At 39.4% G+C, this 23,959-nt stretch overlaps 2 protein-coding genes across 10 annotated transcripts in view; both read left to right on the top strand.

Annotated features, from left to right (window-relative positions):
• pde10a (phosphodiesterase 10A) overlaps positions 1–7,551 on the top strand; it is a 107,685-nt gene extending 100,134 nt beyond the window's left edge. For all 4 annotated transcript variants that reach the window (XM_053620466.1, XM_053620465.1, XM_053620467.1 and 1 more), the window contains exons 16-22: positions 303–453; positions 556–711; positions 2,334–2,506; positions 2,620–2,731; positions 2,811–2,891; positions 2,988–3,076; positions 6,453–7,551. In XM_053620466.1, the coding sequence (XP_053476441.1) occupies positions 303–453; positions 556–711; positions 2,334–2,506; positions 2,620–2,731; positions 2,811–2,891; positions 2,988–3,076; positions 6,453–6,573 (883 nt within the window). In that variant the 3' untranslated portion in view covers positions 6,574–7,551. The remainder of the gene's footprint in view (positions 1–302; positions 454–555; positions 712–2,333; positions 2,507–2,619; positions 2,732–2,810; positions 2,892–2,987; positions 3,077–6,452) is intronic.
• A 9,107-nt stretch (positions 7,552–16,658) lies between these two features.
• Positions 16,659–23,480, top strand: LOC128605239 (uncharacterized protein C6orf118-like). 6 transcript variants are annotated; one of them, XR_008385520.1, is made up of 12 exons: positions 16,672–17,548; positions 17,736–17,849; positions 17,996–18,645; positions 19,377–19,499; positions 19,733–19,792; positions 21,722–21,834; positions 21,925–21,983; positions 22,529–22,767; positions 22,842–22,895; positions 23,024–23,076; positions 23,202–23,310; positions 23,396–23,480. XR_008385520.1 is itself a non-coding variant. In XM_053620476.1 (12 exons), exons 4-12 carry the CDS (start codon positions 18,004–18,006, stop codon positions 23,245–23,247), a joined length of 1,389 nt encoding a protein of 462 aa, XP_053476451.1. In that variant the 5' UTR covers positions 16,673–17,176; positions 17,330–17,548; positions 17,736–17,849; positions 17,996–18,003; the 3' UTR covers positions 23,248–23,381. The 6 variants fall into 6 exon arrangements, 5 of the variants coding, with proteins under 5 accessions (XP_053476453.1, XP_053476454.1, XP_053476451.1 ...); XM_053620476.1 differs by lacking the exon at positions 23,396–23,480 and having other exon boundaries at positions 16,673–17,176; positions 17,330–17,548; positions 23,202–23,381; XM_053620475.1 differs by lacking the exon at positions 23,396–23,480 and having other exon boundaries at positions 16,673–17,176; positions 17,309–17,548; positions 23,202–23,381.
• The last annotated feature ends 479 nt before the right edge of the window (positions 23,481–23,959 follow it).

The following is a 23,959-nucleotide window of genomic DNA, read 5'->3' as shown; positions in this document are numbered from 1 at the left end:
GAGGTGAATGCATTTAAAAGTACATATTTACTCAAGTAAGTTTAAAAGCACTTACTACTTTCAGTGTAATTGTTCATAATAGTGTTTAGCTATTTGTGTATATGGGTACACCATGATCTTACCATAATGACCTGAACATCTCTGTGATCACAAAAATTTGCTCTGTGTGTGAAAATGGCTACGGACCAATTAAAAACAGGTTCGACTTGTTCCTCTATCCATGCTTGTTCGGTCTAATGCGGTTCATATAGAATGATGGTGTTTGGGAAAGGTTCTAAACTGATCGTTTTGTGTTTGTAAAGTTTTGAGCTGGAGAAGTTGTGTCGCTTCACCATGTCAGTGCGAAAGAATTACAGACGGGTTCCATACCACAACTGGAAGCATGCGGTGACGGTGGCCCACTGCATGTACGTCATTCTTCAGAAAACCTCTGGAATCCTCACTGAATTGGAGGTCCGTGCATCCCCTGAACTTTTGTTTTTCCCCCTTCCCCCACAAAAAAAAGTTTTTACATACCATCTCATGTTGTCTTCCCCTGTTTCTACATTCACGCAGAGGAAAGGTCTGCTTATAGCCTGCTTGTGTCATGACTTGGACCACCGAGGCTACAGCAACAGCTACCTGCAGAAGTTTGACCACCCGCTGGCGGCACTGTACTCCACGTCCACCATGGAACAGCATCACTTCTCCCAGACGGTGTCTATCCTGCAGGTAGAGCTCTCACACACTGCATCTACACACACTTGGCTTCTTTCCTGGTGAGCTGTGTCCCGTTCCTGACTTCATCGCCTCTATATTAGCACTTGTCCACCGAACAGTGCCACTCGCCACGGCTCAGCATCAGGGGAAACTCGGGGCTGTCTGTATCCTGGCCGAGGGTGGGTCACGTTCCCATTGCGTAACTCGATTTGTGAAAGTAGGAAGTTTCTTTGGAAATGATCAGGTAGTGACTTCATGGGCACAAGTAGAAAAAAATTACTCAAAATTAAAAAAATAATAATTTTGAGATGAAACCAGGCATCTCTCCGTTCGTAAAGGCTTTCGCAGCGTTTTTTTTTTTTTGGTGATGGTTGCGGCCAAAATGCTTGATTTTGCTGCAGCTTTCAGAAGTCGTGACCCAACTTGGAGTGTTTTTATGCTGTTTTCTTGCAGAAAACCACTTGAATTAGCGGCATTGCACGAAATAGTTTCGCACAGTCTTTTGTACCATAATATTTAGTGAAAATAAAGAGGAACAAAGGTGTGTCGATATTTAAATAGTTAATGAAAATACAGGAGTGTGTGTGTGTGTGCAAACCTTAGCAGAGATGACGATTTTGTACAGGAAATGAATAGGAAACCCTTTTGAATTTTACTTGGAACACAAGGAAGAAATGTAAGATCAAGCTAATAGCAATAATTAAATGTTACTAGGGGTAAAGAAATAAAAATGAATCTGAAAAACACTAGATTACTTTTTTTAAAACTGCTTAAATGAGTGCTTGTAGAGAGAAATTAATAGGCGGGCTATGTGACTGTGTTTGACCAATCGATGGTCTGCGCTATGTTTAACTCCACCCATAGGTCCTGGTTTGGCTTGCCTCCAAGTACAGCACAGCCCGCTTGAAAATGGCAATGTTTGTAGCATTATGGATAATTTCCCAAGCCACGCCGCACTGTCCGGTGGAAAAGTGCTATCTCACCCCCAGCAAAGAAAGTAATCCCTCTTTGATCCTTTCACAGTAATGGTGTGTGCTGTTTCAGTCGAGATGCTCATCCTAACAAAACTCCTAAGGGTGTATGAGCAGGATTTCCACATGTTTAGATGAAGAGGGGGGGAAAAAAAAAAATGTGAAATGATCAGAGAGGAGCTTATTTTCTCACACTAGTGGACAGTTTCTCTGTGTTTTGTAGATTTAGGTAGAAATTTGGACTGTCCAGTGTAACAGGCAGTGGTCAGTTGATTGTTTAGGTCATTATCAAGCACTATGTAAAAGAGTCCATTATAGTAGTAGATCACATTAAACTTAGGACCAGCACTGTAGGCTGCACAGATTATATGAATCCAAATAATTCAAGAATTGATTGGTTTTTTTGTATGGCCATAATTATTGCCACTAGCCGCCTTAAAGTCACAGACCAAAGCCTGACCCATGCTTTTTTCCGTTATTTTCTCAAAATTCTAATTGCTCACTCAAATTTGCTTATGTAGACCCCCCCCCCCCAATCTCACCTGCTCAATCTTGGGACCCTGTTTGTTTGTTTTTTTTTGGCTTCGCTGTTGCCCCTCAGCTGAGCTGTGTGCCTCCTAAGTGGAGCTTTTGCTTTTTTATTGATCTCTTTGTTTCCCATAGCTGGAAGGGCACAATATTTTCTCCAACCTGACTTCCAGCGAGTACGAGCAGGTGCTGGAGATCATCCGCAAAGCCATCATCGCCACCGACCTGGCACTCTACTTTGGCAACCGCAAGCAGCTTGCTGATCTGCTGAGCACAGGCGCGCTGGACCTGAACAACCACGCCCACAGGTCAGAGGTCATACACTGTCATGCCTAAGCATATGTCAAAAGAGGGTAAGGATGACATTATTCACGCGTCTAGTGTCAGGCTGATCAAAGTCGTAATTGCTCGTCCACGGCAGGGACCGCGTAATTGGCCTGATGATGACTGCGTGTGATCTCTGCTCTGTGACCAAACTGTGGCCGGTCACTCGCCTCACAGCCAATGACATCTATGCAGAGTTCTGGGCTGAGGTAAGCTTGATTACCATTTCATGTGAAACGCTTAGGAAATAAAAGGAGCACGAAACGCATGTCGTCTCTTCATCATCAGGGGGATGAGATGAAGAAGATAGGAATGCAGCCCATTCCGATGATGGACAGGGATAAGAAGAACGAGGTTCCACAGGGGCAGGTACTGCCGCACCTGAAAAAGAAAAAGGGACACTGCATCAGAACTTTTTAATTGCCTTAGTCTAAAGTTGAAATGTCTGAATGTTTGTGCTTCTAGGTGGGTTTCTACAACGCAGTGGCCATTCCCTGTTACACCACGCTGTCTGAGCTGTTCCCTCCATCTGCTCCTCTTCTTAGAGCCTGCAGGTAGGTTACTTGGGCAACACCTGAATCACCTTCACACCTCGTTCCACACTCGTATTACATTAAGAAGTAAAGTCTCGGCTATGGAAACTCTTCAGTATCGGGTGTCATATATGAGCAGTTACTCCATAGGTAATAAGTTTCTCATTCTTTACAATATACTGAAGCGGTTACCTGCTTCTTTAAAAACTTCTGGACATGAACGTAAAGGCTTACCATTATTTGTAATTATCATATGAAGTTGAAATCTACGTGGTCATTGTTTACACACCATTTGGTTCATTTTTGGTAAAACCGGTCAGGCATTTTCATTGCAACCGCGTTCACAAGGTATAACTACCTATCCAGTAAAGTAAATTCATGCAGTTAATGTGCCAGAAGGGCTGGTTTTGAGTATTTCAGAAACTACTGATCTCCTGGGATTTTCATACCCAACAGTCACTAAACATCCTGTATGCGGAGGGTCTGCAGGCTGAAACACCTTGAATAACCAGATCGGTTTGAGGAGACAGGAAGCCTATAGTAACTCCAATAAGCACTCTTTACAACTGTAGTGAGCAGAAAAGAATCTCAAAACGCATCAAACCTTGAGGTGGATGGGCTGCAACAGTAAGATGTGGGTTTGTTTGTCTTTATTCATTTGACGTAAGTCACTTACAACTGTCCCGTTTCCTCTTTTTGTCCCTTGTGCTTCTGCTAGATAGGTTCATTTTTCAGATTCATTTTGAGGAGTTAAAACTTGTGCGACTCAAGTGTAGAGGGATGGAGCAGAAGCATAAACAAGTCTTCAAACGAGATAGCACCCTGCAAAAGGGCCCCCTTTAAGGGGGTTGCTACACATTGTTTTAAGATGAAAATTTCTGATTGTTTAAATGGGGAGCCCTCTCAGTATGCAGGGGCCCAGGCAATTGCCTGCCCTTACCTGCCCTGTAGATATGCATCTGCTACGCTCCCCCAGCCAGTGTTCAAGTCTTTTCTCCAGGAACCCATTCAGGGTGCTGATCTGAAATGGGCAAATTGAAAATGGCCTTCTGCTGGTAATCACATTGGCAAGAAGAGTAGGAGAATTGCATACCTTGGCAATAAGTTTAATAAGTGGCCTGATCACCCAGGTTTGTGAACCAGCCGATTGACCTTGCAGCATTGCATCTTGGATACATAGCCCTGCTAGAGCTGAGGGTCGCCAGGCTGACCCTATGGTTCTTCCTACCTGTTCCGAGACACGGTCAAAAACACTCTCTGCTCTACACGGAAGCTCCTCAAGTCAGCTCACTGACAGCTAGCCCCACTGAGCACAACTTACCTCCAGGTCAGTGCAATGAGGACAAGTGTATGCCCAGGAGAGAGGCGCATGCAACCAGAGGTGGTGCAGAACGTATAAGAAAACTTGGTCAGGCACACGTGCATCACCTTTACAGATGCCTAGTCGACTCATCCTCAAACATGGTTCTTCCTGATGGAGCCGAATGGCCCTCTGGGACAAGATGCTCTGGCCTACTGTTCATACTGTAGCCTTCCTATTCATTTATTGGACCAATAACTCATCTGTGATGGAGTGACAGGGTGCTCCCTTATCTAACAATATTTTACAGTAATCGTTCATGAATGACCTACAATACCGTACATTTGGCAGTGAGATCTAGAATGTTAATACCTTTTGATATTAGCAACAGTGAAGCATGATCCATCACAGGGTTCCAAATTTACCTGCCTCTAATTTTCTAGTAACCCTGAAGTCTGCAGGACGGTGGTCCTCGAGGGCCAGAACCCTGATCTATCATGTTGGTACAGGTGTACAGTTGGTATCCGTGAATAGATTTTATCCAAATATGGAATTGGTGTTCAGTTGGGTGTTTTACAAATGAACAGTGTCATAAACCGAGCTATGGTGGTGTTTCTCGTTTTATAAAAGCAGTAAGTGACTTCTGAGCTGTAGTGATTTACTGCTTTTATCACAGGACAAACACCAAAGCTCTGCTCCAACCCTAATCAAACACACGAACAAGCTAACCAATGTCTTCAGGATTACTAGAAAATAACAGGCAGGCAGGTTTGGAGGTTGGAGCTGAACATGACAGATCGTGCTTCACTGTTGCCAATATCAAATGTAGTAACATTTCAGACCTCTGTGACAAGCATAAGCTACTGTATGTCAATCAAACAGTTACTGTAACATACTGTTCATTTTTCAAAATGTATGAATAAAGTAGGCTTTCCCCCAGATTTCTACTAGGCCTAGCTCTGCAACCAGTGTAACCTCACACTTACATTTTTTTTTTTTTACAGCAGAATGCTACTATAGAAGACTTATTTCTGTGAAAATTTCAGGTTCATATCTGGTCCCCCACTAGAGATATTCCGTCCAAAATTTAGGGGAATTTTATAAAATGGCATTTTCTTGCCCCATAAAAAAAATAATGCTGAGACTCGAACCCTTCCCATTATAAATTGACTCTAAAAGTGGAACTATGAGCAATCCTGAGCATTACATTTAGTTTTAAGTCTAAGGAACAAGAATGTTTATATATGTACTCTAATGTGCTCCAAGAGATCAGTTTATGTTCCAATGAGCTAGGACCATCCTGAACTGAGAGTAAGGTTTCTGTAGGATTTTCTTGACATGGTTTGGTTTCGTCCAACTGCTGAAGCCATGGTCTGCAAAGAGCGTAGAAAGCATGTATGGGATCTCACTGTCGAAAGGTACTGATCAGGAGAGGAGTACAAAATCATTTTCTAAATATGAGACAACTGAAGATGATGAAAAAATTTCACCTTCCAGCACGATAATGACCCAAAGCACAAATCCAAGTCGAAAAAGGAATAGTTTCAGAGATTGTTCAATTTGTTTTTTTGAGTGGCCCTGTGGAATGACTTGAAAAGGACTGTACACAGAAGATCCCCTTGCAATTTGATAGATCAGGAGCACTTTTGCAAGGAAGAGTGATCTAAAATTGCCAGATGATGTTCCAAGTTGGTAGACTCTTAACCAAAAGGTGCTAAAACTTTTCTATTCGTTTTTTTCACTTGAATGTTGTTGGTTGCTAGATCATATTAAAGGTGGAAAAAGAAGACTATTTATTTCTGTTTCATTTTTCACATCGCAGAAACCTGCCTTTACTTGTCCAGCCATTCCAAACAGTCCTAAGCACTACGATTAATTAGAAACGGCTCACTTATTAACATCGTTACAGCACGTGATGTAAAAGCAATGCACGATATGCAGTGTTAATCAATCGCAAGTACTAATCGGTCTTGGCTGAGGACTTTTCACAGTCTAGTAGTGACTGTGATGATGACAATGCAACAGAAGCGCTAGAGTCAGTAACTGTATACCAGTTCGTGTAAATGTTTTCTGAAGTGTAGCGTTGTGTGTATGCAGGGAAAACCTGGGCCAGTGGGAGCGGATTGCTCAAGGAGAAGAGCCGTGTTCGTGGACGCCGTGTGAGGAACCGGGGCAGAGTGAGCTGCTGGAGACTGGACCGGTCAAAGTGGACAACTGACTCAGCCTGAGTTCTTCAGCCTTGAACACAACATCATCCACACCCTGCCAGAGACAGTGCACTTCCTTTAGAACAGTCCCATGCCGCTGGAGATGGGAGGGAGCAGAGAGGCCAGGCAGGAGAGGTGATATTCACCAAGCAACTAAAGGAATAATCTTTAAAAAAAAAAAAAAAGACAAACTAAAACAAGCGTTACCTCAGTGGGTGACAGAGGCTATAGACTCGAATTATAACGGCTCTCCCAGGATGCAGGATTCGACTGCCTCAAATCCGCTCTGTGTGGGACCACCTTCGGTCTGAATGGACTTCTTTAGCTTCGGGTTTTCCTTTGGATGGTTGCTTTTTTTTTTTTTTTTTTTTTTTTTTTAAATGTTTCGTTTTTGGTGAAATCAAATTCTTAGTTTTTCAAATGGTTTCTTTTGTGGTCTTATATTTGAAGAGGCCTTAAAATCTGAACCTGCAGTTCCTACTAAAATGACTTGTAACTGGAGAGGGTTCAGGTCATCTGAAATGGTACTTTAATTCCTGCTGTGATCAAAACATCAAACGCGAAAACCTACTTGAGAGATTCCAAGAGACAGTAGGGAGCGTAACGCCGCACGGTGGCAGTCTTGTGGACGCGTTCTGTCCGTTTGTGCAAAGATGTTTTGCAGTACTTGAAAGAAGAAATACAGCCTATTCTATGTGGGGAGAGGGGTTTGGGGGGGAGGAGAGAGAAACAAACCCTGCAGTGTATCCGTCTGAAGTAAGAGGAGCTGTTGTAAAGAAAGAAGCCGGATCATTCTGAACCTTACTGTAGTCACAGGAGAGTCAATGTTCCGCTCTAAAAATCTGACCATGCAACCTGATGTACAAATCAGCTTTTGATCCTCTTGTTCTCAAAGTGCTGCACCTTGGGCAATCCACTCATTTTTAAGGCAAACAGTAATAAATGTTTTATGCGGTGCATTGTGACGCTGTAGTGGCAGGCACACAAAACTAAACCATAAATTCTCATTAACAGTAATATTTAATTAGTAATTATAGCCTTCCAAAAGGTCCATTGCACTCTCTAAAATAGGGCTGTTTATTGTTCGTTTTTATATTACAGTCACATAAAGACTTGTTCACATGTCTCATTAGTGCTTAGTGCTCTTAGTCCTCTGAATTTGGAGAAAGTAATACTGCTGGATATTGTAGAACAGGAAAGAAAACAACCACTATGACCAATGCAGTCGGGCTTGCTACCATTTGTACCCAATTGTTTTTGCTTAAGGGTATTTTTTTCCCCCCCTAAAAGCAACACATGGCACTCATGATTACTTTCCAAACATTCCATGTCCTCATGTTTCCTCTGGGTTAAGGATAAATAGAATGATGGTGACGTGAAAGACTTGGGTTATTAAATGTTCACAGTAATGTCTAAAACATCTTAAAGCAATACATTAATATTTCATTCATTAAACGTATGGAATGAGAGACATGGATAGTGATGAGTGAAATAAAAAATCTCGACCCGTCAAACCCTCCACCGTTTAAAACGTCTCAAACCATTGTGTATGAAGATGAAACACCGTGTTAAAATGAACACTGTGCTGGTAGTGTTCAAGTGAGACTGTTGGAAATTATGCCCGAAGATGAATTAGAATGAGGAATCGCGTATAAAACCGAGAGAGTTCTCCGATTGATTAAAGAGTTCAGCGTCATGCGTGGTTTGCGTAGGGTTGGCGGTTCGATTCCCGGCCCACATGCCTCTACATCCTGAAGTGCTCTTGGGCAAGACATCGAACGCCGAGTTGCTCCGGATGGCAAGTTAGCGCCTTGCATGGCAGCTCTGTTACCGTTAGTGTGCGTGAACGGGTGAATGAGACACAGTAAAAAGCGCTATATAAGTACAGACCACTTACCATGATTTGATTAGGCTTGCGTTTCTGTTTTTCAGCCTGTAATACATTGGGACATGACCAGAGCTCTGAACGCTTTTGTGTAAATCCTGCAGAACTGACGAGTGACTAACCAACACGGTGGCAAACTGCTTAACCATGCCTGTTGGTTTTTGGGGGAACTAAAGGAGTACACTGTCAGATACGGTCGTGTGTGCGTGCAGTAAGTACAGCTTCCATTAGAGTGTGTGCGCGCATCATCGTTTTTTTGTCCCCCCCATACTTTTGGCACATGTGCAATGCGTGTGCATGAAAAATGTGTTTGTATTCAGAGACGTAAGCTACACTCTTATGGTGCTACCTTAGGTCTTAGGCAGCCATGCACTTTCAGAGCGTGTGCACGCACGGGTCATAACCCCTTAAACAAGAATCTGCTTTAAGAGGAACTTCACAGCATTCTCCACCTCAGTGAATGATCATCCACAGCTTGTTTTTCTCCCCTCACATGCACTATGTTTAGAGATTATTATTGTTAATACTATTATGTCCTTAATTTTATTATGGTTCCTATTATATTGCTATTATTACTGCAACTATCAATGATTATTAGCATTGTTATTTTCTTAATTAGAATTAAATTTTAAATTAACTTATATTTTTTTATACAAAAAAAAAGTTAGCATTTTTCTTTTGTACAGAGCAAAGTTGTGCATCATTAAGTGAATGGTCATGTAGACCCACTGTTGCCCAAGAATAATGAGGAATGTCGACTGTAAATATAAGAGCAGTAATTTTATTAAATATTTCTGGAAAAAAAAAAAAAAAAGAAAAACCTGTGTAATATTTACTGTGTAGATTTCTGTAAGTTTTTCAGAGGAAAACTTAAATGACATGTTTGATCTAAGTAGATGGTGGCATTATTTCAGATTGGGGATTCAGAAGTTTTAGCACCCCCTATGGTGCACCAAGATCTAGTTTAGATGACAGATTAGATGTTGATATTTGTATATCTAACTGTATATCTATGAACACATTTTATTCTTATAAGAAGTCACTGAGCAAGTGTGATGCAAACTTGCATAAGTAAGACTCTGCATGGCAGAGCCCTGCTGCTCTTGGAATACAACAACAAAAGAAACAATGGTAACTAGTACAAGCTAAAGACCTCTCCAGTCTTCTGAAGATCATCCAAGCACTGTTGAATCCCCGCAGACGAACGATGACTGCTATTTTTATGAGATCATGGAAACAGAAAACAAGCCCCACAACCCGGCTAAAAGAAAAAAAAGTCCAAATTAGCTACCGATACCAATGACCTAAACGTCAGTGTACTAGAAGCAATAAACTGAACATCCTTTGAATATTAAGACAAGAAATGTAAAGACTAGGTCTTTTGCATCATAATACAGATAGTAAAGAACATAACTCCATAAAATAAAAATCATCACACAGATGGAAACTAAAGAAAGAAATTAGAGACTCTCCTAGAGATGCAGACCAGAAGCATGAGAGACAACCTAATATTAATAAGAATACCAGAAAGCCACCCTGACTGTCTGAAATACCTTGTCAAAACATTCATTCAACATGCACTAAAGCTTCCAGCCGAGGCGGTTACGAAACATACAATTTCACAGTGTCTGCAGTCTCAGAGGGAGACCACAAAATCGCCCCAGATCCATTATCCCACAAGTCGAACAAAAGGAAATGCCCTCAATGACCAGTTCCCTCACGAACATAGTAATGGCTCAACGTACTGTATCCCCTGTTCAAACCATTCAGGCAATCTGGGAAACGTGTTTCACTAGTCGTAGGCAAACTACATAAACTCTATATCAAAGTCCATCAATGAGGATCAACAAGAGGAACTCCATGTGAGTATGGGAAATGAGAGACTTATCTGCAGCCTTATCATCTTACCTCTTTTTTCCCTTTCCTAATTGTTTTGAAAATGACTGTATATTTTTCACCACAAGAGTAGTAGTAGATCTACAAATTTATAATGAACGATTAACTTTGTAAATCATGGTCATTAACGTGGTTAGCAGGAATGCAAGTGGCATTAACTTGTCAGCAAAAAACAAAAACTAGAAACATCTGTCTATGAATAAATTAAATTGTCTGGAGAAAATTAAAGAATATTCACTTCAATCAAATCTATTATGCATCATACAACTCTAAGATTAGATTCACAAGAATCTGATTCATCATTAAATGCGTCAATAAGCAATTACAACACCACTTGAAGGCGTACAGTCATGTGAAAAAATAAGTACACCCCTGGAAACTGTTGGCTTTGTTTTTGACATATTTGGACAAGCTAACATTTGATCATCTCTGGAACAGTGCTTATTAATAAAGTTGATGTACTATAAAAGTGACCTAAATTGTACATTTTGTAGTACTTCACAATTTAAATGACCAAAAAACAGATCAGTCGCATGGAATAAGTAAGTACACCCCTACATTTATCACCCCCTTCAAATCTATAAAATTAGAAAAAAAAGTGTGTTCTAGATCGGGTGCAAGTGAGTAGAACATGCCTTATTTATAACCCTCTCATATCTTGTCTAGTGTTCCCTGCTGTTGAGGTGTGTGGTGTCATCGTGCCAAGATCTAAAGAGTTCTGTAAAACCTTCAGAAATAAGGTTGTGGATACCTATGAGTCTGGGAAGGGATTTAAAAAGATCTCCACATTACTTGAAATACATCATTATACTGTAATGAAAATAATCTACAAGTGGTGCAGATTTCAAACGTCTGCCAATTTGTCCAGGACTAACTCAGCCCAAGAGCAGACCGTCTGTTGCAAAAAAAGAAGCCTCCAAGAACCCCGAAATACTTCTATAATCAAAAAGAGGTTGCACAAACTTGACCTGTACGGGTGGCATGCCAAGAAAAAGCCTTTGCAAGACTACAGTTTGCCAATGAGCATATAGGCAAAGACCAGGCCTTTTGGAATAATGTGCTCTGGACAGACGTATCAAAGTTAGAGTCCCAAAAGTGGACTTTTCAACAGGATAATGATCCTAACCACACTAGCAAATCCACCAAGGAATGGATCAGAAAGAAGAAATGGAGGGTTATGGAATGGCCTAGTCAAATCCTGGATTTTAATCCCATTGAAATGTGGCAGGATGTGAAACTGGAAGAACATGCAAGAAAACGCCTACAAGTTATTATTTCTGCTAAAGGGGGCAATACTAGCTTCTGAGACCAAGGGTGTACTTAATTTTCCACAGAAGAATCACATCTATTGATATTTCTGTTGAATAAATGATTGAAAATGTTCGTTTTCCTTGTGGTTTTGTTCAAGTATATCAACATCATTAATAGGCTCTGTTTCAGAGATGATCAAATGTTTACATTCCCAAATATGTCAAAAAAGCCAACAATTTCCATGGGGTGTACTTTTTTTTGGACTATATATGACCCACATTCAGATGGTCACTCATTTTTTCATAATTTTTTCCTCTCCTCAGCATTAATCATCAGGCGACATTTAAAAACCAACCCAAAGCACGACTGATCAACACAATCTAAGGTACCGGCACTCATCGGGTGGAACGAAGCATTTATATGACCAACTTCGGCCTTTAGTGATAGCTGGAGATGAGAAAACACTCTTTTTTACCTCATCAGTTCACCACTCTTTTTCTGCAAATTATTTCCTTGCAAGTAAAACCAACGATTCCCCAGAAACATCACCCACTCTTCTCTGGGAAACGGCTAAAGCAGTAGTGAAAGGGGAAGATTCTCGCATACTCTACACACAAGAAAGAAAAAAAAAACAGAACCAAAACTGAGACACTTACATGAATCCCACAGACCAAACTGCAAAAGAAATAAAATAAATAAATAATCAAGTCCATACTAAATATCTCACTTTCAATTACAAAGAACATGGTAATAAATGAAGAAAATACCTAGCACATCAATTTAACCAAGATCAATTGTAATGACAAAGACAACTGGAAATATTATCCATGACCGAATAGCTATATACAGCGCACATTACTGTACTAATCTAACCACCTTGGATAATGAATGCAAATATATATTTATTTTTTGAAACCTTGAATACCATATCACTCGCCGTACTAAAAAAAAAAAATGAGCAAAAAGAGATTTAAAGTACACAAGGAATATGAGAATGCCCTTGCAACTCCAAACAACAAATCACTGGGACCATTTCCAGTTTAATTCCATATAAACATTGTTGGACAACAATTTCACCACTCTATAAAAAGGCACGGGGGGGGGGCTGGGGAATCCCTGCATCTATCCTCATGCATATGAATACTTCATTTCAGTATTACCTAACTCTTTGTACTAGCCACCACCCCATTTCACTAATCAACAGTGACGTTAAAACCATCAGCAAAGTATTAGCTTCCACATCCAAATGTTCTCCCTCATCTTATTCACCCAGATCAAACTGGCTTCATTATAGGAAGACACTCTAAACGGCAAAAATTACACACTATTATACAGTCACGTCACTTATTTGTTATTTTAGCTGTCTACCACAGAGTTGAAATGATATTATGAATGTAATTGAAGGGTATTTAGATCGATATCTGGTAAACAGTGTAGGAATTACAGCACTTTTTATATGCGAGTCGGTCCGTCCATCCCTCCTCCTTTCAACAGATCAAAAGTAATTAGACAATCGTTTGCTCAGCTGTTCCATGGCCAGACGCTCAAGTGTAGAATTTACATTTGGAATATGTTGCTATTAACGCTCAATATGAAGTCCAAAGGGCTGGTACTGCCAGTGAAGCAGCCATGATTAGGCTGAAAAATCAAAACAAACCCATCAGAGATGGCAAAAACGTTAGATGTGGCCAAATCAACCACTTGGTACGTTCTTAAAAAGCAAGAACACATTGCGAGTTCAACACCCTCCATTGAGTAGGCATATCTGTGTCAAAGTCATCAATCAATAGAAAACTTCACCAGAGTAAATAGATCTTTAAAAAGATCGGTTTAAGATCTAGAAAAAAAATATATATATATATATTCGGTACAGGTTTGGAACAATAACCTATGGCCAGATGAGAAAGATCAGCTTGTACCAGAATGATGGGTAAATAGTATGGAACTGGTTCCCTTGTATTTATTGAGGTGTCTGCTGACTAAAGCCATAGGATGAATTCTGACATGTATACGGCTATAAAAAAAAAAGTGCTGTAATTCCTACCCTGTTCAGCTCAAATTAAAGCTAAAAGTCTGCACTTTTCATTGTTTAATCTCGACGGCTAAGATAAATATACAGGTGCATCTTAAAAAATTTGAATATTGTGGAAAAGTTCGTTTTTTTCCCTAATTTAATTCAAAAAGTGGAACTTACACAAAGTGCAAAATATACATTTAGTCACTAATGTCCAAATAATGGCACTATATACATTTCAGGCAACCCTTTTGAAAAATGTATTATTTAGCCCTGATAATGACCTTGGAACACCCGCGTACTCATCCTATATATGACCCCAGAAAAAAACTTCTTGCAAACAACTGTTTCAAAAAGTCAACAATCTTCTTAATTTTCTTACTTCATTATTTCGGTATTGGTCGACCCTGTTTGGGACACAGCCAGTGTTTTGGTGCTTATAAGCAGGGGCAGACTCCTGGGCTTGAACCACTGATTCAGCACAAAACAGACAATAGCGGCACGCAAAAGAAAATTTTGAAAACATAAAACTGTCAAATAAATTGTTTTTACAGGGTGCTTATTGTTGTACAAGTAATTTCGGAGACATTTTATGGGCAGCAGTTGATTTTGTATTTCATAGCTCATATGACCCTACACCAGTGGGCACTTTTGGGATAGTAATGGAGTCAGTAATGGACAGTCAAAAAAATGCATGCTATAGACAACTATGTACGACTTGATCACATCTGCAGTACCTTGCAGGATATCTGACTTACTGCAGTATTAGATACATACTACAGTATGGATACAGTACAGTGGGCTTTATGACTTAATACAAATGCAAGATCACATAAAAGTCTGAATACATTAATAAAATCATACAGGGAAAAAAAAAAAAATCCAGAAACTGAGATTTTAAGACTTTGGCGATTGTAGTGGTTAGCCTGCCTAGTGGGTCGTAGGACAAGTGCCATATTACATATTTACAGTATTCAGATCATATTGTGCTAATAATAATTTAATAAAATGAAAAAATAATAAATAATTAATCAATCAAGAACATTTACTGAACATTTTATTGCAGTCTACCAGTTTGACCAGCTTGGTCTGTGTTTCGTCAGCTTGTGAAACCGAACTGGATTTTTCAGCAGTGCAGTAATCCAGTAAAAATCCAGAAATTGAGATTTTAAGACATGGAAAATTGTAGTAGTTACCTAGTGGAATCTGTGACTTACTGCAAGTGCAATATTGCAGATACATTTTACAGTAGTAAATATTTTTGTTTGTTTTTACAAAAAAATTTTTTTTTTTTTTAAATCAGTAAAAATCCAGAAATGGAGATTTTTAAACAGTGAAGGTTGTAGTAGTGCAATATTACATAAAAGATTTATAGCACGGGAATAGTAATAAATTGTTTTTAATTAACAATGAAATATTGCACTTATCACACACACTAGATAACTACTATGATCTTCAACATCTTAAAACTTTTTAAAACAATTTCTGTTGTTGTTTCTTTTAATATTCATTATTACTCTACTCATATTTTAAAACTAGCACTTGAATATACATTGTACATCCCTTTATGTAACTACTGCAATCTTCACTATTGAAGGCATGGACATTTTACTGTTTGTCTGTTTTTTTTTTTGTTTGTTTTTTTTTTAACATGTTATTACCGTACTCATATTGTGACACTTTTATATAACACGTTAATGAGTAAATAATCTCACAGTTTTGTGTCGGTACTCTAAACCTACAATAAGTCAGATATACTGCAGGGTACAGTAAACTTCTACAGACTCTTACATAAACAACCAAGTCATGCACTTTTGAGACGGTCCCTTACTGACGCCGTTCATATAAAGCGGTGGTGACGTGCAGTTCTCAAAGATTAGTTTTAGCAAGTATTAACGGGACAGCTTTTTAAATGATATTCAATTAGTTTCGTGTTCACTCCAGAGTGAGAATATACATGTTTTTAATCATTGTATGTTCATTTCTTGAGAAATTATAGACTCGAACATGCGACAGCCAAGCGATATTAAAGCCAAGTCTTTAGAGGAGTTTGAAAATTTCTGAAAAATTAAACCTTACTGCAGTAAAAGAGACACTATAAATTAAATCAAACCTCTACAGAGCCCACACAACACACACTATTTCACATCAAGTGCAAACAAACAGCAGCGTGACCCATCAAACACAAGCCATACAATAAAACACACAAAAAAAAAAACAAACAACCATAAAATACAAAAGCGGGTCCTTACCTTTTAGAAGTTACATCGTCAAATCATTGAAAAATCCACCAATTCAGGAGAAAAATTACATTATAATATGTTGCGGTACTCTATCATTATTTTCTGTTTTTCACCATTAACTCAATTAGCACCCACCAGCTGATTTCACAGCCCACGTGACTGCCCATGCGTGCAAAACTTAAACCAATAAACACAAGGCAAATATGATTGACGTACAATTAAGCAAATCAAAGCACACATTTCAACCAGGTCATTAACTTGGACAAACCCCAAACAATGTTGAAAATCTAAATATTTTTTGTAAACTTATTTTATTTAATTAATTAATTAATTATTTAGAGCCCTGCCCACTTCCACCCGGGATCCTACAGCCGCTTGTACATATAAGCAATTCATTTTTTTTTAATGATAAATGTATCTTCATTAATGCTTTTAATGATAAATGTAGAACTTTTAATACCGCGGTACAACTGAACGTTATATTTAAATAATTTAATGAAACAATATATATATATATATATATATATATATATATATATATATATATATATATATATATATATATATATATATATATATAAACAAATAAACCATTGCGTTTCCGAGTTTCACCACGTGACTGGAAAGAAACCAATAACAGCTTGGAACGGGCTGCCATGGAAACTGTGTCGCAAACTAGCAGGTGTTGCTGGTTAAGCTGGACGCACAGTTTACAGTACCAGGCGAGTAATCAAGCTGTATTTTATTTACATTATAAAAACAGACAGTTATTCCAACTTCAGGATAGACAAGATTACAAAGTTATTTACTGAAGTTTTATTACGTCATGGAGTATTGCGGACATTGTTTTTTTTTTTTTAATTCTCTCTCATTTGCTTCATTAACAACTTTTAACTGTAAATGAAAAACATAATATATACATATTTTTCATAATGCGTGTATAATATATGCGTAAAAATAAATAAAGTTGTCATTAATATTTTCACACTGCACAGATGGGTGTTTTGGGTGACTGAGTTGGGTATTATTTGCAGTTAAATATGAATAAATTCTTGGCTGATGTAGTATAATACTCAAAAAGAGAACATTCTCCCAGATTGGAGTGACAGATATTGTAACGCTCAATGACTACGTTTACATGCACGTCAATATTCCGATATTAATCGGAAATCGGCAGTAATCGTATTACTAATTAGTATTATATTCTGATCCCCACCCCTGGAATATACCTGTTTTAATCAGAAATGTGTCGCACCTTATTCAGAAAATCCACTGAAAGGAGATATGCGCATGCTCAGTCCGCAAGGAATTGTGGGTACTAACAGGTATTTACTCAGACATACTTACGGCCATGTATAGAGGAATATTCCAATGCATTTGCGCATATAAACATTGTATTCGGAATATGGCTGCAACCCGAATATAGACCTTGAAATACATCATTCATTCGTATTCAGGAAACACTTTATACTGGTCAGGGTCACGGTGGATCCTCCTGGGAACACTGGGCGTGAGGTGGGGACACACCCAGGACGGGATGCCAGTCCATCACAGAACACCATGCACATACTCAATCACACCTATGCGCAACTGAGCATAGGATGGTAGAAGAAAACCACGCAGACACAAGGAGAACATCCGAAAGTCCGCAAACACGGTAACCCAAATTCAGGCTCAACCCACCTCTACAGTCACAGGTCAGTTTATCAGGTAAAGCAGACATTAAGGTGTACAAATATTGACTGTGGTCTGCCCCTACCCCATCCCGTGGAATATAACCACCACAGACCAGATATTATTTATTATCAGTGACGCTGACATTGTAGTGCATCAAGTGCTGCATTACTGCTAGTATTTTAACCAAACGTTTTTTTATCCAACCAGCTGGTAGCAGTCCTATGGCCAGAACCAGAAAAAGGACTAGCAGATGGTCAACACACCACGTGCATGGAAAAGGCTTTAATCTCCAGCTATAAACCTACAAGGCGGATCAAGAAGGTATTGTGTATCTAATAAAATAACCAGTAATAACACAGAGTTTAAAATATATTCTTACCAGTACAGAACACACTACTACTGTAGGTCAGTCCTGTGCTGGATATGATCCACTTACAAGCTATATTCCCTTCCTTACTTTATGGCAGCTTTAGCCATGTCTATATCAGGCAGCCAAACTCCGAGGCGCTCAGACATGCAGCGTGAGTTGAAGGAACTTCTTCATAGTATGGAAAAAGCGCACAAAGCTGACATCCAGAGATACATCTCAGGTCATCTGGGTCCGAACATCCTCACTCATAATCCCCTCTACTGCAGGCCATGTAAGCCTATTTGGAACAAGCCCAAGCGTAAAGACACGGGCCCTTCTCACGTCCAGGAAAGGAGCAAAATGGAAGCTAGAGTGGAAGAAGCTAAAGTGGAAGAAGCTAAAGTGGAAGAAGTGACTGACACCCTGCACAGTTTCAGCATAAACACCAGGCTACAGGAGCTGAGGATCGAGGAAAGGCCAGAAAGCACCAGTGGGGAATTGCTGAGCATTGATCTGAGGGGAGTTCTGGACATGACACAGCTAGCTAAGCTGAGAAAAGCAAAGCAGGAAAGATGTGCAGTGTCTAGCATGGTGGAACAGGACAGCTGCTTGTTCTCACTCTCACACGAAGATGGGCTCACCTGGAGCGATCGACTGCGCTGGAGGCAGCGCTTTGACACTCAGGTTTTGGGGACAAAAGACCTGACCACCAGGAAGTGTTTGAGTGGTAGAGAAGCAGCAAAGCAGCATGAGCGCAGGCTTCAGCAGGTTAGAATTATAGATATAGCTGAGTATAAAAACAAAAATGTTCCTTTATTAACACAACGGACATATTAACAGATGCTTATGTAAATGTGAACTATTCCTCTTGTCTCTAAGGACGTTTTGTTTTCCCAATTCTTCTTCTGTCTGTATTGGATTTGTGCAAATCTTTCTGGCAGTTTTTTAGTTATTAGTCTTTAATTCCTTGGAAGTGTCCATGTTTCTTCTTTTTTTTTTTTTTTCTTCTGAATTCCCTAAACACTGAAGTCTTGTGAAATGTTTTCCTGGCCCATTTGACTCATGAGCATGACCTCTCCCAGAAAACTGCTTGAGAGTCTGTTTGAGTCGTATTTAACTTATTCCAACGTTCCAAGCATACATCCGAATAAATAAATTTCACTGAGCAATTTTAAACAGGCTAATGAAAAATAACTGGTTCAAACCTAAATGCAGTAATATTTCAACAGGATAATGCAATTAAATAAGCATGGAATTCTTTCTTTATTTATTTTTTTGTACATAAACTGTAAAGTAGTGGTGAATAGTTTTTCCTCAGAAGCCATATCGGGGGAACTGTCATCTCATGAGCTGGACTGATGTGTTCGGCTAATGTCTGTGGTTCAGTACGCAGACAAATGACACTGTACTTAGTCATCTCAGAGGACAGGAAGAGACTGATGCACATTTCCGACAGAGGAAATTATTAACGTGTGTGTGTGTGTGTGTGTGTGTGTTAGGCACTGAGGAAACTTCCTGCTGGCGGAGGTCCCTGCAGACAGCGCCTCACGGTATTTAGTGAGGTCTTTGATGACGTGTGTGACGGCTCACCTGTATTCAGCAGCGTCCTCCGAGAAATCAAGGTGAGACGTCGTGATGACTTGTTAATACACACGCATACGTCATACCCCCACATCTTTGACTAATGAGTAAATCTCACTGGGTTTATTTTGCAATGACTTATAATACACAAGTCTTAATTTCATTCATGTTAACATTTACAGAAATTATCCACTTAATTAATCTAAGATTACATTTAAGTGTTAAGTATTATAACCCTAACCCTAAAGTATTGTATGTGATCTGTTGGATACAGACAGAGTATGATTTGTACATGAAGTCACTCCTTTTCTCCCAGTCCCCTCTCCAGGATAAGGTGAGAAAAAGTTTTACATTTCAGATCTTAGGAGGGGGAAAAAATCTTTGCAGTCAAAGCAGTATAAGCAGCAGAAATGTATAACTAACAATGAAACAAGACAATCTCTACTAGTCAACGGTCATGACGCCATTTTGGAGTCATAAAATACTAGTCTATAAAATACATTTACAGTGGGGTCTATAAGTATTTGGGCAGTGACACAATTTTGGTAATTTTGCCTCCACAATGGATTTGAAGTGAAGCAATCAAGATGTGAATAAAGTGCAGACATTCAGCTTTAATTCAAGGTGTTTAACAAAAATTGGACTAACTAAGAATCATAAATATTAAGATTGTTTTTAGTACTTGGATGCAAATCCTTTGCAGTGAATGACTGCTTGAAGTCTGGAACCCATGTACATCACCAAATGCTGAGTTTCCGCTCTTGAGGTGGTTTGCCAGGACTTTACTGTAGCCGCCTTCAGTTGCTGCATGTTTGTGGATCTTTCTGACATCGCTTTTGTCTTCAGTAAGTGAAAAGCACACTCAGTTGGGTTGAGCTCATCTGACATTTAAGAACATTTCATTTATTTTGGTTGAGAAGCCTTTGGGTTGCTTTCACAGTATGTTTTGGGGTCATTATCCATCAGTTGTGCAGCATTTGACTGAATCTGAGCAGGAAGTATAGCTCTATACGCTTCAGAATTCATTCCGTTAATTCCATCAGCAGTCACATCACACCAGTGACCCAGTTCCAATGGCAGCCATACACGCCCATGCCATAACACTCCCTCCACATGTTTGAGAGATGATGTGATATGCATTGGATCATGAGCCGTTCCTTTCTTTCTCCATACTATTCTCTTCCCATCATTCTGGTACAAGTTAAGCTTGCATCAGAACTGGTCAGGCTTAGATTTTAGAGGTTATTTAGCAAATCTAATCTGGCCTTGAGTGTTACCAGTGGTTTGCATTTTGAGGTAAACAGTCTATATTTACATTCATGAAGGCGTCTCTTGATTGTAGATTTTGACAATGATACGCCTGCCTCTTCCAGAGTGTTCTTGACTTGGCTTGATGTTGTGAAGAGGTGTTGCTGAGCTCACCAGTGCGTTTCTTTCTTTTTAAGAACGTACCAAATTGCTCATTTGGCCACTCCTAAAGTTTCTGCTATGTCTGTTTTTGTCTGTTTTGTTTTTTTTTCAGTCTAGTGATGGCCTCCTTCACTTGCTTCGACACTTCTTTGGACAGCATATTGAGCGTTCCCATGAACAGCTACCAAACGCTAATTCAACGCTTGGAATTAATTCCAGATCTTTTATCTCCTTATTCTGTCACGCAATATTGTGGAAACAGACCGCACCTGGCCATGAAACCGCTTATCAGTCAGTTGTCCAATTACTTTTGAACCTGTGAATATGGACAGACTATGTAAAAATGGCTATAATTCCTAAACGGCTAATGGCATGTTTTTGTTAAACCTCTTTCTACGTACACTTCAATCATATCATATCGTGATTGCTTTATTTCAAATACATTGTGGTGGTGTACAGAGGCAAAGTTCCGAAAATTCTGTCACCATCCAAAGTCTCATGGTCATGACTGTATATCTCCGGGGTATAATTTATAACTTGGCTAGTAATTTAAGTACATTTGGTACAACTCTAATGTTTGGGACAGCTGTCATACCGGGCCTCATTCCTCAAATCATCGGATGATGCGTATGGGCACATGCTTATATCTTGGTGTGGACCAAATGTTCTCATAAGAATAGGAATATCTGACAGTTTTGGCATCTGGTTGGTCTCCATGAAGAAAATTGCTTTATCTTGCTTTTGGTTACTGAGATTAAGATTAAGGATCAATTGTAAGCATTACATTGATTATCATTATTAGTTATGTCAATAGAAAGTCCTAACAAGGATAGTAAGATGAACTTGTGTTTAGTCTGCATGTACCCCCTTCGGAGCCTCCACAGAAGCAAGAAAGTTAAAGGACGCAGCAAGGCAAGTGCTATTACTGGAACAGGAAGCCAGGAGTTCTCTAGAGGAAAATGACAGGTATTATTTTAAAATCCTTTTGACTTCATTCGACTGCATGGTGTTCAAAACAAATAATGGAAGGTTTTTTTTTTTTTCCTTTCCCTTCAGCGTCAGAAGAGAGTATGAAGATGCTCAAGCCAAAGCCCTGGTAGACCAGAAGGAAGATGGTATAAAGCACGACAACAGATGTTTACCCATAACCCCATGCAAATTTCTGCACTCACCAGACTCACCATGCTTTACTGTCACACAGATGTTGTTCGAGTAACTCCAACTTCATATATATGGCTAAAAGTTTGGCGAAACCTGACCGTCACACCCGTATGTGCGTTTTGAACATCCCATTCCAGATTTAGTCCACACTTTGCTGTTATAATAAGCTCCACTCATCTGGAAAGGCTTTCCACTAGATTTTAGAGTGTACCTGTGGGGATTTGCCCATTCAGCCACAAGAGCATTAGTTAGGTCAGGCAATTGTACGTTTCCGACTTTGTGGCAACAGTTTAGGGACGGCCCACATAGGAGTGTGATGGCCAGGTGTCCACAAAGTTTTGGAAAAGAAAGTCCATCAACAATAATCAATCATCAGCTTACTATATTTACAGTACGGTGCTATTTTATACCTCATTACATAAAAACAAATTATAGGGTGCTTATGTTTTATATAATGTTAAATATAATTTCTGTATGTTTGGTTTTTTTTCTCCATGAGGCAGGGGATCAGAAAGCTGTGAGACGGGTCAGCGTGATGAGGTTGCCTTCTCAGAAGTGAAACAGTGTGAACTCTCCTCCATCGCTCAGGTGGAGGCTAAGAGACAGCAAGTGTGGGAAGTGTGGAACGAGGTGCAGAGTCTTCAAAAAGACATCAGAGAGACGATGGTGTCCACTGTTACCACCAGCGCTCTTGAGAACTGCATCAGAGACTCAGAAGTATGGTCGTTTTCGCATCAGGTTAGAGTAGAACATTTTGCCCTGGCTAACAGAACGTTAAGAACCGACGTGCAACTGTCTTTTCCTATCTCTAGGAAGAAATCTTGAACTTGGCCGCTTCAAACGTGCTTCTCCTGAAAACCAATAAGGTAACGATGGACACTTTGAGAAGCTTGTGGTTCTGCTTATGTGAATCTCAAGATGTATGTAAATATATAAAGAATCTTGTTCAAAGTGTAGATCATATGGAATAAACTGTCCTTTTCGTCCTTTAAAGGATCTCGAACAAAACGTTTCGACATTCCTGAAAGTCAGCGAGGAGACAAAGACGTACGTACTGTTTTCATCTTGCTTTACAGTCGTAACATTTCTCAGCACAAAGACTGAAATTTTTGGAATATCTATCATTTATATAGCTTCCAGGTTGCCAACACTTTGATTTCTCTCTTTTACAGGCGGGCTTGGGAGAAGATACGGACCACGCTGAACGGACATGATTAGGACACTCCAGTCATAAAATTGGCCGCTTTGTGACACTGATTTCTGTTTAAACCTCCATGAGGGGTAAAACTGTTTTTATAGCTCTTTAGTGACGGTCAAGTGCGGTAAGTTAAATAAAGAGGCAACCGTCTTGCTTTGCTCTCCACAGTCTCGCTCTCACAGCACAGGAAGTGGTTTATTACTCTGATGTCTGCTGTTTTTCTGAGAAACGATCGTCTTCGTCTGTAGCTGCCTTTTGTCTTTAATTTATTTATTCATTTTCATATAATTGATTTACATATGATTCATTTACATGTGATTCATATTCATGTGATTCATTTACATGTGATTCATTTACTAATTTGCTTCTCTTTAAATCCAGTTTTAGACTGTGATATTCCAAAGGTCTTTCCAGATTATTACTTGCTACACTGTATGAGATCGTAGCTGCTTTTTAACTTTCCTGCTATATAGTATACACCCTAACTCTAAGCATAATTCGATTCAAATATTTGGCGCATTTAGAGGAGTCGATCCTTCATACAGAGTATTTTCTCCTCAGAAAAGTATGACCTGTCGTTACATTGGAATATATTTTTGTAACGTGCTTCTAAATTTTTTTTTTTTAGTTCATAACACCTTATCAAGTCTTCATTCTGAAAATATGGTCCCATTTTGAAACATGTTTTTATATTATATTTAGAATTCTATCCATGATGGTAATGAATTTAGA

The sequence above is a fragment of the Ictalurus furcatus genome, chromosome 3 (assembly GCF_023375685.1).
Source record: "Ictalurus furcatus strain D&B chromosome 3, Billie_1.0, whole genome shotgun sequence".
Taxonomy (NCBI): domain Eukaryota; kingdom Metazoa; phylum Chordata; class Actinopteri; order Siluriformes; family Ictaluridae; genus Ictalurus; species Ictalurus furcatus.
This window is presented reverse-complemented; position numbering and strand designations above follow the sequence as displayed.